The following is an 18,928-nucleotide window of genomic DNA, read 5'->3' as shown; positions in this document are numbered from 1 at the left end:
ACTTATGATAAAGAAAGGATGTAGTTCATGGTAATAAATAGTTTATTTTCTGAACTGTTTCCATGTATTGAATACTTACTATGTGCCGAGTCATGTGCTCAGTGATTTACCAGGATTATATCATTTAAGACCTGTGCAGTAGGGCTTGACAGCTACAGAATGTAGGTCCTTTATTCTCTCTAGCTCTTCATTTTGGTAGCAGCACTCCCATTTTCCTGTGGAAGTCACACTCTTTCCTATTTTCAGCCACATGATACATGTGGAGTTGATGTATCCTTAGCTCCAAAGGGTCATGTAATCCAGACCTGAACAATCAGAACATCATCTTTCTAGTCATGGTGAATGACTGAGGGATGGGTATTTGACCCAAAGAAAATAATTTACAATGAGATGCTTGCCAAGGTTGCTCAGAGAGGTGCGAGTCTCCCATCAGACATTATTAACCTGGGGTGACATACATATAAATGGGGACAGCTGTGGGAAGCTTGACAGTGGAGTCCACAGGGAGGAACACAGACCCAAGAGATGGGGAACAAATGGGTTCAGATCAACTCATCTGAATTCCTAGATTCAACTCTGCCTGAGGCTAGCCCTACCTCAGAGCTTTTGGAGTCAAGATATTCCTATGTATGTATAAAAATGAAAGTTTCTCAGTCATGTCCAACTCTTTGTGACTCCATGGACAACAGCCCACCAGGCCCCTGCGCCCATGGAATTCTCAAGGCAAGAATACTGGAGTGGGTTGCCATGCCCTTCTTCACGGGATCTTCCTGACCCAGGAATCGAATCTGGGTCTCCTGAACTGTAGGCAGATTCTTTACTGTCTGAGCTACCAGGAAGCTGTGTATGTTTGTGTGTGTATGCATATATATGTATATATTTTGCCAAATTAAGTTGGGTTTTCTGACTCAAACAGAGATTTTACCTATTGAATTTATTACTTTCACTTTGCACATAAAGAAACTTAGGCTCAAAGAGTATCAGTTCAGTTCAGTCACTCAGTCGTGTCCGACTCTTTGTGACCCCATGAACCGCAGCACGCCAGGCCTCCCTGTCTATCACCAACTCCTGGAGTTTACCCAAACTCATGTCCACTGAGTCAGTGACGTCATCCAGCCATCTCATCCTCTGTCATCCCCTTTTCCTCCTGCCCCTAATCCTTCCCAGCAACAGGGTCTTTTCCAATGAGTCAACTCTTCACATCAGGTGGCCAAAGTATTGGAGTTTCAGTGTCAACATCAGTCCTTCCACTGAACACCCAAGACTGATCTCCTTTAGGATGGACTGGTTGGATCTCCTTGCAGTCCAAGGGACTCTCAAGAGTCTTCTCTAACACCACAGTTCAAAAGCATCAATTCTTCAGTGCTTAGCTTTCTTCACAGTCCAACTCTCACATCCATACAGGACCACCAGAAAAACCATAGCCTTGATTAGACGGACCTTTGTTGGCAAAATAATGTCTCTGCTTTTAAATATGCTATCTAGGTTGGTCATAACTTTCCTTCCAAGGAGGAAGCGTCTTTTAATTTCATGGCTGCAACTACCATCAGCAGTGATTTTGGAGCCCAGAAAAATAAAGTCTGACACTGTTTTCACAGTTTCCCCATCTATTTCCTATGAAGTGATGGGACTAGATGCCATGATCTTAGTTTTCTGAATGTTCAGCTTTAAGCCAACTTTTTCACTCTCCTCTTTCAATTTCATCAAGAGGCTTTTTAGTTCCTCTTCACTTTCTGCCATAAGAGTGGTATCATCGGCATATTTGAGGTTATTGACATTTCTCCCAGCAATCTTGATTCCAGCTTGTGCTTCTACCAGCCCAGCATTTCTCATGATGCACTCCATATATAAGTTAAACAAGCAGCATGACAATATACAGCCTTGACGTACTCCTTTTCCTATTTGGAACCAATCTGTTGTTCCATGTCCAGTTCTAACTGTTGCTTCCTCACCTGCATACAGGTTTCTCAAGAGGCAGGTCAGGTGGTCTGGTATTTCCATCTCTTTCAGAATTTTCCATAGTTTATTGTGATCCACACAGTCAAAGGCTTTGGCATAGTCAATAAAGCAGAAATAGATGTTTTTCTGGAACTTTCTTGCTTTTTCGATGATTCAGCGGATGTTGGCAATTTGATCTCTGGTTCCTCTGCCTTTTCTAAAACCAGCTTGAACATCTGGAAGTTCTCGGTTCACGTATTGCTGAGGCCTGGCTTGGAGAATTTTGAGCATTATTTTACTAGTGTGTGAGATGAGTGCAATTGTGCGGTAGTTTGAGCATTCTTTGGCATTGCCTTTCTTTGGGATTGGAATGAAAACTGACCTTTTCCAGTCCTGTGGCCACTGCTGAGTTTTCCAAATTTGCTGGCATATTGAGCGCAGCACTTTCACAGCATCATCTTTCAAGATTTGAAATAGCTCAACTGGAATTCCATCACCTCCACTAGCTTTGTTCGTAGTGATGCTTCCAAAGGCCCACTTGACTTCACATTCCAGGATGTCTGGCTCTAGGTGAGTAATCACACCATTGTGATTATCTGGGTCATGTAGATCGTTTTTGTATAGTTCTTCTGTGTATTCTTGCCACCTCTTCTTAATATCTTATGCTTCTGTTAGGTCCCTACCATGTCTGTCCCTTTTCAAGCCCATCTTTGCATGAAATGTTCCCTTGGTATCTCTAATTTTCTTGAAGAGATCTCTAGTCTAGTCTTTCCCATTCTGTTGTTTTCCTCTATTTATTTGCATTGATCCTTGAGGAGGGCTTTCTTATCTCTCCTTGCTATTCTTTGGAATTCTGCATTCAAATGGGAATATCTTTCCTTTCTCTTTTGCTTTTCGCTTCTCTTCTTTTCACAGCTATTTGTAAGGCCTCTCAGACAGCCATTTGCTCTTTTGCATTTCTTTTCCATGGGGATGGTCTTGGTCCCTGTTTCCTGTACAATGTCACGAACCTCCGTCCATAGTTCATCAAGCACTCTGTCTATCAGATCTAGTGTCTTAAATCTATTTGTCACTTCCACTGTATAATCATAATGGATTTGATTTAGGTCATACCTGAATGGTCTAGTGGTTTTTCCTACTTTCTTCAATGTAAGTCTGAATTTGGCAATAAGGAGTTCATGATCTGAGCCAGTCTGCTCCCGGTCTTGTTTCTGCTGACTGTATAGAGCTTCTCCATCCTTGGCTGCAAAGGATATAATCAATCTGATTTCAGTGTTGACCATCTGGTGATGTCCATGTGCAGAGTCTTCTCTTGTGTTGTTGGAAGAGGGTGTTTGCTATGACCAGTGCGTTCTCTTGGCAAAACTCTATCAGCCTTTGCCCTGCTTCATTCTGTACTCCAAGGCCAAATTTGCCTGTTACTCCAGGTGTTTCTTGACCTCCTACTTGTGCATTCCAGTCCCCTATAATGAAAAGGACATCTTTTTTGGGTGTTAGTTCTAAAAGGTCTTGTAGGTCTTCATAGAACCATTCAACTTCAGCTTCTTTAGCATTACTGGTTGAGACAAAGACTTGGATTATAAGTCCACACTGCTCAGAGGCTACAGAGAAAGGATTCAAACTCAGGTGTGCCCAACTCCCAAGTCTTTAACATCTTATCTCCTTTCTTAAAGAGAAGAAGAAGTTGTAGTACTCTACAGACCACTGAGGGAGCCAAGATACCAGATATTGTTGCCTTTAAGACTAGTTCGCTTTCAGAAAGGTGGCTTACATTCTTCCCAGGAGTTGTCAGATGAGCTGAAATCTGTAAGTATAAAGATACCTACCTCTTAAGATACCTACCTTGGTGATTTGAGTGCATTCAAACTTGGTTTATAAACAGATATTTAATAAAATCTAAATATTAAGTTACTAATTTGTAATGGGAAAAAAGCTAGTAAGCAGAATGTCAACATGATCGTCATGTTCTCGCCTTGTAAATGAACAACTGGGAAATCAAGCGCTTGTACATTTGGTTGGTCACAAGAAAATCAGAGCAAGAAGAATCTGATGATGTGCCTGCTCAGTGTTCCTCAACATGAGTGCTGATGGATGCTACCTGCATCAGAACCAGCCCAGTAGCCTCTTAACAAGGCAGATTTCTGGGCCATATCCTGCATTTACTGAATCTTAACATGTACTTTTAATCATCTTTACTACACTCTGAGAATCCCCATAACTGCAATACAATGGAAGGGGCAGAGAGCCTGACAGGAGACCCTCTCCCATGGTCAGAATGTCAGTGGATATAATTCATCCTGAATATGAGCCATAAGCTAAATGTGAATTAAGTGCAAATATAAGCTTGCCCTGCTTTTGTCGGTAACCTTTATCACGGCCCTCCTTCCAATTAGATTTGAGTGGAATTAACCATGAACAGTTCAAAGTAATAAAATTATCTCCAGTTTCAAATACTACTGCTAAAAAATCCAAATCTGTCAGCCTGATACTGAACAGAAGGAGATTATAAAGTTATAGCAGTGGGTGTGACTTGGTCTTACTGATCTAACTGATTATTTGGGTAAAAACTTTGGAAAACCTTTTTTTATTAAAAGTCTCGTTAAACTACAAGGTTGGATGCCAAGTGATTTATAGCAGTTAAATAACAAAAACTCTGAAAAATCTTCTGAGTTATTTCAAGGGAAAGAATGCTAACTTTTATTTGATTGTTGTAGGAAGAAGAGATTTTCATCACACCTACTTGTGTGTAGGGGAAACTATAACTATAAATGACACTTGAAATACAGCTTTACTTAACTGAGAAAAGACACATCAATAAATAAGCTTTAATGACCTACTAGGTACCTACAGCTACAGGAAGGGCACAGGGCTGTGTGTGGGAATGAGGCGGCTGCTCTCTGTCTTGCCTCCAGTGTGATAACACAAAGAGCTCCACTGACCTGCTCCTCAGTGAAACTAGTAACAATGATTAAAAACAACAATTTAAAACCTCTGGGAATGGTCTTACATATAAATGGCAAATGAAGAAACATATACACAAGAACTGCAAGGAGAGCAAACCAATCAATGCTAAAGGAAATCAACCATGAATATTCACTGGAAGGACTGATGCCGAACTTAGCTCGAATAGTTTGTCCACCTGATGCAAAGAGCTGACTCATCGGAAAAGACCCTAATACTGGGAAAGATTAGGGGCAGGATGAAAAGTGGGTGGCAGAAGATGAGATGGTTGGATGGCATCACCGACTCAATGGACATAAGTTTGAGCAAACTCTGGGAGATAGTGCAAGACAGGGAAGACAGGTGTGCTAAGTCCATAGGGTTGCAGAGAGTCGGAAACAACTTCTCAACTGAACAACAATACGCAAGAAAATCTGTAAAAATTTGGTGAGAAAGACTAGACTCTATAGTATCTGAACAAAAGCATTCCTCCCTCCCGCCCTCCTAGCTCAGAAAGGTGGCACAGACTCCATTTCTGACTGCTGCCCTTAAGAATACAGGGTGCCCACACCTGCTCCCTCCCAGTTAGTAGTCATTTGTCCTGGGAGGAGCAAGGCTTCAGCATTTCTCATTATGTCCCAAGCTACTTGTTGCTGACGCTAAGTCCCAGCACAGTGTAGTTGAGAGGTAGGGACTCCATTCTTCCTTCTAGACCCCGTTTGTGGAATGGAGGCTCTATCTTGGGCACAGCATGTTGAGAATATTGATGCTCTCCACACTCTTGCCAGCACATGAGGTGATAGTTCCATGGCAGGAGAGGCAAACTGAGAGGACCTCAGGCTGCTCTTGTCCTCTCTACCCCCACCCCACACACCCCCACACAATGAGCATTCAGGTCCTAGAACAGAAGCGTCACCCAGAGAGCAGCTCATCATTGTCCACCCCCCACCAGCTCCAGAGCCCTGGGTGGGGGATTATGCTTGAGAAGGAGAGGCAGACCGCAAAACAGCTCCTAATATCTCCACAGAGTAACTGACTTCATTGGCAACAGAAAGTAGAGACGTTCAAAGGTGCCCTCAAGAAGAGAGGAGGTTATGATGACTGGGAGGAGATACAGCCTGGACTTTAGGCTGGCTAGTTCACAGTAGAAAATCATGGAATAAAAGAGTTGAAAGGGGGCTTCCCTGGAGTCAGAACAAATATCAAACACTGACCTCAGAAACTATTTCTTCCGTGAAGCCCCAGTTTGACTGGATGCATTTGTAGAGCAATTTATGCCCAGATCATTGTCAAAAACAACAGAGCAGTCAATGGCATGTATATATGTGGACATGATTAGGGAAAGGAAGAAAGAGAGCCCTCCCCAAACCACTGTCACCCCAGCGTGACTGGGCTCCCCTAAAACCATTCTTCTCTTAGGAGCAACACCAGAGGTTTCACACTGGCTGGGGAAGGCAGTGGGGAGCAGATTCCAATACAGTGATCCAGCCAGTCACTAAAATATAAACAAGCAAGTAACAGGGCCAAGCCCCGGAGGAGGGAGGCCAGTACTCATAGGTGCTACACTGGGGGAATAAAGGGAAAAAAGCAGACAACACAAACAAGTTGTGAGGGAACATGTCAGATTTAACCAGAAAAAGACTTCAAAATGGCCATTCTAAATATGATCACAGAACTAAAGGAAATCATGATTAAAGAAGTGAAGGGAGATAAAATGACACTGCTACATCCAATAGAGAATATCAGTAAGGAAATATAAGAAAAACACCAAGTGGAAATTCTAGAGTGGAAAAGTACAATAACTGAATTTTTTTTTTTATCACCAGAAGGTTGCAACAGTAGATTTTAACTGGCAGAAGAAAAAATTAGCAAACTTGAAGAAGGAGCAGTAGAGATAAGTAAGCCAAAGAACAGTGAAAAAGAGAATGAAAAAAAGTGAACAGAGCCTTGGACATACCATCAAGTGCATCAGCATGACATAAGAGGAATAAAAGGAGGAGAGGAGGGAGAGGAATCGAAAAAATATTCAAAAAATAATCGTGAAAACTTTCCACATTAAAAAAAAATAATCTACATATCTGGGAAGCTCAATGAACTACAAGTACAGTACAATAAAAGCAGAGATCCACAGAGACACATTACGGTGAAAATTCTGAAATTCAACGACAAGGAGAAGATCCTGAAAACACCTAGCAAAATGACTCACCACTTACAAAAAGAGCACAATAATATGAACAGCTGACTCATCAGTAGAAACAATGGAGACCAGAGACAGCGCTTAGCATTCAAAATTCTCAGTATAAAACCATCAATCAAGAATCCTATATTCAGTAAAGCTATCATTCAAAAATGAAGTTAAAATAAAGACGTTCTGAAAAGTGATAGAATCATTGCTAGCAGGACCACCTGATAAGGAATAACTAAAGGATGTTCTCTAGGCTGCAGGGATGTGACTCCATATAGTAATTCAAATCCATGATAAAACAAAGAGCAAAGGTATGAAAAACAGTATAAATGTATATTTTCTCTTTATCTGATAGCTGTTTTAAAAAACAACTATGCAATACTATGTAAATAGCATAATGTTGGGCCTATAACATATAGAAATGTAATATATGTGTAATACAGGAAACTATCAAATAGGCCTGGGTGTAGTATGAATATAGATAAAGATACTATGAATCATAGGGGATGTCCTTGTTTTCAATAGTGTTAAGATTTTCCCACATTCTTTGAAAACTTGATCTTTATTTCATATTATTCAACAAAATGTACCTTAAAGAATCAATATAAAAAATAAAACTGAGAGATAACTAGAGCAAATTATAGATGAATATTTGTTCTCTCTGTGAGAAAATACGAACCACAAAATCAAACTGAGAAATCAGAGGAAAAAAAGATTCATAGGTTAGAAACAGAAAATTTTAAAACTTCTATATGTTGAAAGTAGGAAGAATATCTGTTAACAGTAAATCAGTATGAAGGTAATATATCTGTAGGAAAAGGCAACAGACTGTTCACTAAAGAAGGACCATAAGTGGTCAAGTTATACAAAAAAAGAAAAGTTCAAGTTCACTGTAATCAAAAAAATGAACATAAAGCCCATTGTTTATCATTTTTGCTTATTACCTAAGTAAGATGTTTTCCATAGATTACAGAAAACCTAAATAAACATAGCTCAGGACACTTATCACCTCATACAAAAGAGTCTGGTCTGGAGCCAGCTCCTCGTGATTAATTTGGTGCCTCACTGTGCTGTCTGGAACCCGCTTTTCCCACCTTTCCCTCTGTCATCCTCTGCACACTGCTTCTTGCCCTCCATGCATACTCGGTCACTCTCTGAGTGCAGCAGCTCTTTCTCAACATCCTCGTCCACTTCAAGAACTGGAAGAAAAAATGGACAGTTTTCTCTTCTGAGTCTCTTCTAATCAAAGAGGAACCCATCTCCTAGACGCACTCAAGCAGATATCCCTTCAGTTTTACTGGCCAGAACTGTGTCATATGCCCATGACTAATCTAGTGACTGGAAAGGGATATGCAATTATCACTACTGGCTTAAACTAGCTAAGATTTATCCCCTGAATCTGAATTAAATCTTATAAGCTGCTAGTAGGGTATAAACTGATGCACACTTCCCAGGCAAAATATCAAAAGCATTTGAACTACATATACCAGTTAACCCTCAATTCCACTTCTTCCAGAAGAAATAATCTTGGGCAGGCTCATAACTACATATACCAATTAACCCACACCAGAGGAAATACCCTTGGATGGGCTCATAGATGTAGCTAGAAGGCTGTTCATCACTTAGGAGCTTATAAGAATTAAAAAAATTGGGAACGAGTCACATGTACAAAAATAAGACGTAAGTTAAATAACTAAGGATATCATTACAAAGGTAGAATACTATGGAGCCATCAAAATTATGTTTTATATCTAACTATTAACATTTATATGGACATATATTCATGTTCTATTAAGTGAGGAAATGAGGCTAAAATATCATCCCATCTTTTTAATGTATATGTAAAAGCCTGGAAGGGAGTATCTTAACAGTGAGCTAGCATAAGTTATGTGATTATAGGACATTTAACTTTTTTACTGTACTTTGGGGAAATTTCCAACCTTTACTATAACAAATGTTATTTTTATAATTAAAATGGAGATAACTTTTAAAACAAAATATTTAATTTTGCTACATTCTTTCTTTCCTTTTTCAGATGAGATGAAGGGTCTGATAACTACATTAGCCTAGGTGTTTTAACTTTTGCCTCCATGCTGAAAAGATGGGTCTTGCTTGGAGCTGCCTTGCTCATGGGCCAGGAGGAGTCTGCAGGGGCACAGGATTCCAGCAGAGAACCCTGTGCCCAAGAATAGGGAGGGCTCAGGCTCCTTCCAAGCCTGGGGTGCACCATCGTCTCCTCAGCTGATTCACTCTCCTTGTTCAGTTCTTAAAATCAAATAGGAAAGTGGCTTTACCTTACTTTTAAGTGGAAACTTAGCTGGGTAAACGTAGCTTATTCTGAGAACCAGCTGGAAGCAACAGAAAGGAGCTGAGGGGAAGAATATACAGAAGTGTCTAGCGAGTTTGCCTTATCATTAAATAGTACAAACCTCTGTGCTTCTGTCACCCTCCTTTTTCTGTGAAGTTTGGAACCAACATTTCAGTAATCGCAGAATCTCAATCTCTCTATTTGGGGGAGTTTCAATCACAACCACAATGCGAGCTTACAGTCACTGCGCACTTACTCTGTGCCACCTTGCTAAATTCTTTGCACATTTTATCACATTTAATACACATGACTACCTTGGGAAGGTGATGCTATTTTTATGCTCTTTTCACTAGAAAGGAAGCTGGTAACTCTTTTTTTTTTCTTTTGGTAACTTTTTTCAGGTCACAGGGCTAATAAGTAGCAGAGGTCAGATAGTATCCTTATCTGTCAGGCTTGGAAGCAGAAATTGTCCACCTCTTAAGCATGTTGCTCTTTAAACTCAGGGAGAAGGGATTTAAGGTCATGATATGAAGATGGAGAGCAGGGTCAGAGAAGGTATCTGTGACCTAGTTACCTCTCCAGGGAGGTGTGTGTAAGATGAGAGCTGGCTGTGAAATATGGAGCCTTTATGTTAGTGATGGGAGAGGTGTGTTCAACTGTGTGCATGACAGTGTGTGGGGGGGTGGCTGTAAGAGCACTGGGCCTGTTTCACTTGAGTGAGGTACTGGTGTTTCAATTGACCTTGGATCTTGGGAGGAGAAGTAAATTAAATTGCAGTGACATTTATCAAATTCTATGGACAATTTCTCATTTTAAGTATCCATTTTCCAGCCCTTGGTCCTTGATTCATAGAGCTGTGGACTGTGACCCTCTAATCATAAGTTTTCCCATGTGCCCCTTTAAACACACACACACACACACACACACACACACACGATCACTAACAAACCAGGACTTGTCACTTGACATTGTTTGGGTACAGGAAGGGTGGATTTATAAACATTAGTGAGGTCTGGACATGGGTGGGCTCTGTCTGATTTCCTGGCTCATTACCCTATGGTAGAGGTTTCCTTCAAAGGTTTTCACTTTAAATGCTAAGCTTAGAGGCAAGTTAAGCATGAAAGTCACCATGACTACCATCCATACAACAGCTTTTGTGGAACATCTACTGTAAAACTGAAAAGAAATGATGATAAGGATGACCTTTTCATATGTTTTCTCTCTCTCTGTTTGTACATATAAGGACATAGTGTGTGTATACATATACACACACAAACACATATACACACATATATAGTATACATACTATATGCAGCATATATATATCCTTATTTATATTGATATATCCTCACATATTATACATATAATACATATGACCTTTTTAGATATTATACATCCCTGAACTTCTGAGTTTCTCTGTATGGCTGTTAACTTAGTATTCTACAAGTAAGAAAAAGCAAGCGAGTTCCAGAAAAACATCTACTTCTGCTTTGTTGACTATGCCAAAGCCTTTGACTATGTGGATCATAATAAACTGTGGAAAATTCCGAAAGAGATGGGAATATCAGACCACCTGACCTGCCTCTTGAGAAACCTGTATGCAGGTCAGGAAGCAACAGTTAGAACTGGACATGGAACAACAGACTGGTTCCAAATAGGAAAAGGTGTACGTCAAGGCTGAATATTGTCACCCTGCTTATTTAACTTATATGCAGAGCACATCATGAGAAATGCTGGGCTGGAGGAAGCACAAGCTGGAATCAAGATTGCAGGGAGAAACATCAATAACCTCAGATATGCAGATGATACCACCCCTATGGCAGAAAGTGAAGAAGAACTAAAGAGCCTCTTGATGAAAGTGAAAGAGGAGAGTGAAAAAGTTGGTTTAAAGCTCAACATTCAGAAAACTAAGATCATGGCATCTGGTCCCATCACTTCATGGGAAATAGATGGGGAAACAGTGGAAACAGTATCAGACTTTATTTTTCTGGGTTCCAAAATCACTGCAGATGGTGACTGCAGCCATGAAATTAAAAGACGCTTACCCCTTGGAAGGAAAGTTATGACCAACCTAGACAGCATATTAAAAAGCAGAGACATTACTTTGTCAACAAAGGTCCATCTAGTCAAGGCTATGGTTTTTCCAGTGGTCATGTATGGATGTGAGAGTTGGACGGTGAAGAAAGCTGAGAGCCACAGAATTGATGCTTTTGAACTGTGGTGTTGGAGAAGACTCTTGAGAGTCCCTTGGACTGCAAGGAGAGCTAACCAGTCCATCCTAAAGGAAATCAGTCCTGAATATTCATTGGTAGGACTGATGTTGAAGCTGAAACTCCAATACTTTGGCTACCTGATGCGAAGAGCTGACTCATTTGAAAAGACCCTTATGCTGGGAAAGATTGAGGGCAGGAGGAGAAGGGTACAACAGAGGATGAGATGGTTGGATGGCATCACCGACTCAATGGACAGGGGTTTGGGTGGACTCCGGGAGTTGGTGTTGGACAGGGAGGCCTGGTGTGCTGCTGTTGATGGGGTTGCAAATGACTGAGCAAATGAACTGAACTGAACTGAACTACAAGTATAACTTGCAGAAATGTCTTTCTAGATTCCCTAAAAAATTCTGGAAACTGGTTCTGGTAGCATTTACAGGTGAGCTATAATAAACCTTTATATTTTTGGATGGAACTTTTTTCATTCATTGTTTCACAGTAGCTATTTAGGGGCTAAGTCCTTAATTATCATGACTTTTACTATTAGAAGACCTTGTTCTAACTATTGTCAGATGTCCACAACACACTTAGCATCTCCAGGGCTCACTGTGTTCTACTAGGCATAGTTTCTGCTGTGAAGAAGCAACTGTCTGTCATCGGTGTTGCGTTTACCTTACTTTCAGTCCTGAAAGTCAACATTATATGCTAAGATACTGTATTCCTAATTTCATCCCACAATTTACCAATTTTTTAAGAAAGAAAAAGTTTGGAAAAGTAGTTCACTAAGAAGGAAGAGCCAATAAATGTGTGAAAAAGTTCGAAGGTATGTAAATTAAAAGAAGACTGAGATACCATCTCTATCTTTCAAGTTGGCAAATTTTTAAAGTAACTATACCACAGCTGGACACAGTGAATGGCTAAGCACAGCACACACAGCACATACCACAGTAAGCAATGGCGAGGAGAAACCAGAATTCACAGGATAAGAATATAAACTGACTTCGAATGAGACAAGACGCAACAAAAGACCTAAAATACAGTGTGTATTCTAGGATCCCAAACTCCTGCATCTAGAAGTTTTTATAAGAATGTAATAGCAGTAGGTACTTATATATATGTTTCAAGATCTTTATCAAAGTGTCACTTAAAATATTTTAGAAATCTAAATAAATTTCAAACAATTGATGAAGTCAACTTTGACACCATACAGCTAATGGAGTATTCATAATATTTCACTCAGTGAAAAAGAAAGGGCTACAAAATATTCTGCATGTTATTATCCCACTTGAATTTATGTAATACTGTGTGTGTGTGCATGTGCGTGTGTGTGTGTGTATAAAAAGAAGGTGGTGAAGGCAGAGAAAAAGGGTGGAAGAACAGATATCAGAATATTACTTATGGCTCTCTCCATCTACTGGTCTTAAAAGTGATTTAAGAATTGGCCAAAATATTATTTTGTGGTATAATTTTCTATGTTAATATAACCAGTTGTTTGGTGACTTTAGTGATCCACCCAATGCTTTTTGGAAAGCTGATATTTAGTTTCCTGCAATTGTAAATCCAGGTATAGGTTCACGCAAGTCCTGACATCAGGTCTCAGTCAATAATAGTATTAAGACTGTCCAGCCCCCTCACTGAAGTTCTTCATATTAATAAAAGTTACCTTGTGATGAATACTATATCCTGGACTCAATGTTAAATACCTTATATATATAGACAAATTCATATTATCCTTTCACTAACCCTCTGATTTAGGGGTAATCAATCTCCTTCTTATGAAAACCCCAAGCTTAAGAGAAATTAGGAGGCCTTCCCAGATCACACAGCCTGTGAGTGCCAGAGCAGGCACTGAAATCCAGCCCTGCAGCTTCATACCATTGTACATAACCTGTCTATAACACAGCTTCCCATCCATAAGTCCACTGTTGCACTGCAAGGAAACTTCAGGGCAATCATCTCATTAGCCCTTCAACTTTATTACTCTCCCAAAGCACTGGCTTACTGCTCTTCTTCTGGCCAACTGAAAGTCAACTGAATATTACAGATAATCTGATAAATATCTAGGGAATGGAGAAAAAGGTGATATGTTTGCCAAAAAGTTTTCAGGTATGTGTTTATAAAAACATGCATACTGGAAACAGGAAAGAGACCCAATGAAGCTAATGTGTTTTGCATAAATATCATTATTCCTGTATCTTGGAGCAAAGCAAATATTGGTTTTTACAATGCCTAAAGAGCCTTAGGGGAGAAATTAGCATGAAAATCATTTGCTTCCTAAATACAAAGATTAACTCGCAAAACATGGCTGAAATAACGGTGGCAGAGTGAAATAAATCTGAGAGTAAACATCTCTGAGATAAGTTGGGAGAAACAGAGGAAACCTAGAAGAGCTGGTCAAATTGTCCAGCAATCTGGTGTGTGGTCCCCTGAGGCTTCACTCTTCACTTTGCTGACTTGCCCTGCAGCGAGCTACTATTAAACCAGGCAGGGGCAAACCGTGACCTGGGTGGGCTGCCTACAGACCCAAGGCATGTCACCAGGAGGAAAAAGGAATGCCTACTAGACCTAAAATAGCTTGGCAAGACCAAAATGCTGATCATTCTCAAGGCTGGGTCCTTCAGCATTCACAAAACTAGATCCTGTTCCCAAGACCTAGTTTGAAATGATATAAGAAAAGCAGTTCTCTAGCATGCACTCCCTGGCAGATCTATAATCGTTCACTATCCTGAAGTTCAGTTGTGTTGTGTTTGTACCAGAACAACCAGTCCAAAGCTAAGAAGGCCTTGAGTCCTAGTGCTTCTCTGAATAGCCCACAGGTCTGGGTCAGGTAAGGGAGTGGAGGTGGGAGGTAGGTTGGGAGCCAGAATTCTGGCCAAACTCTGTGAGAACCCCCAGCCTTAAAAATCCTTTTGGCCTTGCATTGTTTTCTCTTTTATACCAGCACCTCACACCATGAGGGGCTGGCATTGTTGTACTCACCCTACATTCAGCCAAGAGGAAAAACACGTAAGATGAAGGAATAGAATTTTCCAGGTTTTGCTCAAATCCATCCTGTAGCAGGCAGCAAATGTAACCCACTGATCAAAGAGTTGGCAAAGAAATGCAGACTGAGAACTGAAGCTCTGCATCCATCTCTAACTACCCTGGGAAGAATTCCCAAACAGCATCATTTATAAAAGGACCAACAAATGCCCTTTTCCTGACATAGCCCACAGCTTGTCACAAAATCCATAATGTCATTCCAAAAATCCACTTTAATTTTATACATTTTATGTATTTTCTTCTTTAATGATGCTATTTGAATAATTTAGATTTTAGAAATATGTTAAGTGATTTAAACACTCTAAGATAATTTTTTATGTATGTTTCTGTGGCTGCTGGTATAAATAATGCTGTGCTAAGCTTTACGGCTTTAAAAACATCCTTACTATGCTATTGATCAACATGCCCCAAGGAAGTAATCTGAACTATACTAAGAAAAACTGGAATGGAATTAAACAAACTACAACTCATTTTTCTTACGGACTGTGAAGGAGATATAAAATAAATATTCTGTAAGACTTTTGTAGAAAGAATTGATTTTCACTTAGTCAGAAAACAGAAGAAAATAAGGGTGCTTTCCTCAAAGTGCAAAGGATCAACCAAGTAAACAAATTAAGGCCTAATTAACTTTAGTGAGATATTTACATTAAGATCTAGTTTTTTCATCCACAAAATGAGGATAATATGGTTGACACATGAAGATTAAATTTTACAAGAGATGCCTAGTCGTTTAAGCACTTCTTAAAGACTCATCAGCATCACCACCACTATCATCATTATGATTATTGCCATTTTTCAAGTAAATGTACATTTCATTTCAAGAATATGTATAGACAGCACTGACTCAAGGAAAATGAAAGTGGTGTGCTATGGGAAGTCAGTGTTTAGAAAGCGGGGACAATGAGGCAAGATCCATATTCTACAGGTGGACGGATGGACCTTGTGACCACATATAGCACATATGATCTCAGAGAGGTGTTCTGTAAGCACCTCTAGTCATGTGAGGGTCTGGGTAAAGTCATGGTCACTGTCAAACTCACAGCCCTCTACCTGAAACACACCCATCTCTGAGGAGGTACACTGACTAGTGCTAGGAAGCCAGCTAAGTAACTGGGTTGGGTCTTCCTGTAGCCACCACCTGTCCATATCTCTGGATGCACGATGTCTTGAGGGCCACATTTTTACTGGATATACATGCAGTTTACTCTAAAAACACAATTTATAAATAGGCACCCAAGTCCCTGGAAACATTGCACATTGCTACATTGTGATCCACGTTACCTCCCCTTGAAGAAAAAGCTTTAGTCCTCTGACACGGGGAACCGTATGGACTTTTTGCACTAGTCACTGATTCATGTACCATTTTGTTGAGTTTTCTCTTTGTGTAAGGTAATGAGCTAGCTGTTGGACCTGTGGAAAGTGAAAAGTGAAAGTGAAAGTTGCTCAGTCGTGTCTGACTCTTTGTGACCCCCATGGACTATATAGTCCATGGAATTCTCCAGGCCAGAATACTGGAGTGGGTAGCCTTTCCCTTCTCCAGGGGATCTTCCCAACACAGGGATCAAATCCAGGTCTCCCACATTGCAGGCGGATTCTTTGCCAGCTGAACCACAAGGGAAACCCAAGACTACTGGAGTGGGTAGCATATCCCTTCTCCAGGGGATCTTCCTGACCCAGGAATCAAACCAGGGTCTCCTGCATTGCAGGTGGATTCTTTGCCAACTGAGATATGAGGGAAGCCTGTGGACAGTTGGACCTGTGGACTTAAAGTGATGAAGGAACTGTGTCAACCGTTCATATGGAGCAGGAGACACTTCATTACATGATGCCCTCAAGAGGGGTGTGGGTGCCCACTTTAGAATCGTTGCTCCCTCTCGTGCCTGTAACTATAAGCAGCTCCTTATGAATGTCTGGGGCCTGAATCCTGTATCCGTCCATTCTATGAGAACAAATGAGGGTTAGGTATTTTTGTAGGGTAGGCTTTGTAACTTCTTGAGTAGAATATACAGGTTGATATGGCACCCACTTATTGGGAACTGAGTTTTTTTGCAGGCAAGGCTTTGCAGGCCTGTCAGTTCACACAATGTGATTCACCTCAGTCGTCACACAAAGAAGAGCTGCATGTAGCTTCCTGCCTCCGGATGCATGGTGATGCACACACGTTTACAAGATGGGATCAGGGTGTGGGTATGAGAAGGACACAGCCTGGCAAGGCCGTTAAGCTAGCTGATAATGATGGCACCACGAGTTCAGCCTCCTAAAATGAAATGTTTGGGGACATCCTTTGGAAAGGATGGTAAAGTTTGACCTTTGCAAGGCTAGTTTTGGCATAAAAATACTTAACACACACCTTGTGAAGCTGGAACTGGAGAGCGACTGTTGAAATGGAAAGGGGATTTTTAAGAAGCTGAAGTGAAATTTGAGGCTTATGTTCACTCTGACATGGGGCTGTCTGAACACCCAATCCTTGTTTGGCAAGAACATCCCTGGTGAGTCACCTTGTGAGGGTGCTGATTAACGCCTCTCAGTTGCAGCAGATGAAGGGTACACGTCACCATGTGAGTTAAGTCACTCACAGCTCATGAGAATAATCTCTGCGGAAGAGTAGAGCACTAAGGAGGGCAATTAAACAGGCAGGCACGTCAGCAACAAAGTCCCATGTGTTTGATAATGTCACCTTGCTGGTGTTTTTAGTCATAAATTAGTTATTACAAAGCCAGTCCTTTTCTCTGCTAGAGAAATGGCCAGCATACTCAGGAATGGCCTTGTATAAGAGAGCATCTGCATAACCACTAACGGCTTCCCTGGTGGCTCAGACAGTAAATAATCTGCCTGCAATGCGGGAGACCCAGGTTCAATTCCTGGGTTGGGAAGATTCCCTGGAGTAGAAAATGGCAACCACTCTAGTATTCTTGCCTGGAGGACCAGGCAACCCACTCCAGTATACTTGCCTGGAGAATCCCATAGACAGAGGAGCCTGGTGGGCTACAGTTCATAGGGTCGCAAAGAGTTGGACACAACTGAGCCACTAACACTTTCACTTAAAGCACACAGAACCCTTAGCAGGAGGCATTTGCTACACTGCAGGGACTGGTGGTCTTATCACTATAACTTATTTTTTATTATCATTTCTATTTCATAGGTGTGTCACAAAAACAGAGTCCCTACAACTATCATGAGAATAAGGAATTTGACCGCAGAATCATTGTTTATACAAATGGTGACATGGGAAAATGAAAACCCTGAAGTAGGGGTGGGAGGATCAGAGGCACAAGCCACATCAACCTGACACACCAGTGAGGGCGGGCAGGTCAGTGCTTATAGGAAAACATGAGAAGCTCTGTGTACCTGGCTGTCAACACAGGGCTACAAAGGGGGAGTTCCTGGAGAGAGCTGGAAAACTGCTGCTCTGTGGAATCGGCTGTGCCTTAAGAATTCATCTGCAGATGATGGCCAAGCCCATCAGAGTGTGCCTGAGGCCGTTGTTGGGCGGCAGAAACAGATGAACTGCATAAAACAGGAGGAGAGCAGAGGCCGGCTGAGGCTTCCCAGGCATCTTGGCATCGTCTGTCATCACACCTGACTGCTCCTCGTCAAAGCGGATAGCTTTGGCTTCACTTCCACTTCCCAATCTCAGACAAGTTCCTCTGGTGGCCCCAACCCAAGGACCACGTGGGGACGCAAGTCCTGGGAAGTGTTTTCTGCCCTACACAGGAGAAGCAGTGCCAACTTAATTAACAGAACAATGCCTGTCTTAGAGCTGCAATGTCACTCACACATGGGCTCTGGAGTCAGACTTCCGAACACGACGGCTCCACCACTTACCAGCTCTGCAAGCTGGACACGTTTCTTAACTTGGTGAAACCTCAGTTCTGCATATGGAACATGGATCATTGTTATCATTAATAATAGAACTGATCTCAAAAAGCTGTTAGGAGGAATAAAAGAAATAAGACATGTTAAGGGCTTTTTTAAGGAACAAAACAATAATAAAAATAGTATTATATCGTTTGCCTTGTAACAGCAAGGGTATTAAGTCCATTACAGCCTTCTACACTCAGTACTCTAAAAACTGGCCAGGATTGTACCAGATGATGGCTAGAGCAGTCCGGTCTGCTCCACAGTCACTCTCTGACAAGATGCCCTGCTCTGTAGGAGAGTATATTTTATGCTCTTCTTTTAAGCATGAGCCGTAGCCACTAAATTACATGAGGAAACATGCGCAGATGCCAAGAAAACCCTCTAGGCCAGCTGTAGGTTCAGAGTGACATATGGAAGACTGGGGATGACTCTCAATATGCTGTC

The 18,928-nt window shown here is 41.2% G+C and overlaps 1 protein-coding gene across 5 annotated transcripts in view; it reads right to left on the bottom strand.

Moving 5' to 3' along the window:
- The window catches only part of LOC145510158 (uncharacterized), a 735,177-nt gene that overhangs the window by 304,298 nt on the left and 411,951 nt on the right, over window positions 1–18,928 (bottom strand). For 4 of the 5 annotated variants that reach the window (XR_014056835.1, XR_014056824.1, XR_014056826.1 and 1 more), the window contains one exon: window positions 8,158–8,262. Coding sequence is in view for 2 of the 5 variants with exons in the window: in XM_081500643.1 (XP_081356769.1) it covers window positions 8,158–8,262 (105 nt within the window). In the remaining 3 variants the exon portion in view is untranslated. Of the gene's footprint in view, window positions 1–8,157; window positions 8,263–17,971; window positions 18,330–18,448; window positions 18,552–18,928 lie in introns of all 5 variants that reach the window. The other variant, XM_081500642.1, reaches the window with a different exon arrangement.

Source organism: Giraffa tippelskirchi, chromosome 6 (genome assembly GCF_054371585.1).
Source record: "Giraffa tippelskirchi isolate mGirTip1 chromosome 6, T2T-mGirTip1v1.2.pri, whole genome shotgun sequence".
NCBI lineage: Eukaryota > Metazoa > Chordata > Mammalia > Artiodactyla > Giraffidae > Giraffa > Giraffa tippelskirchi.
This window is presented reverse-complemented; position numbering and strand designations above follow the sequence as displayed.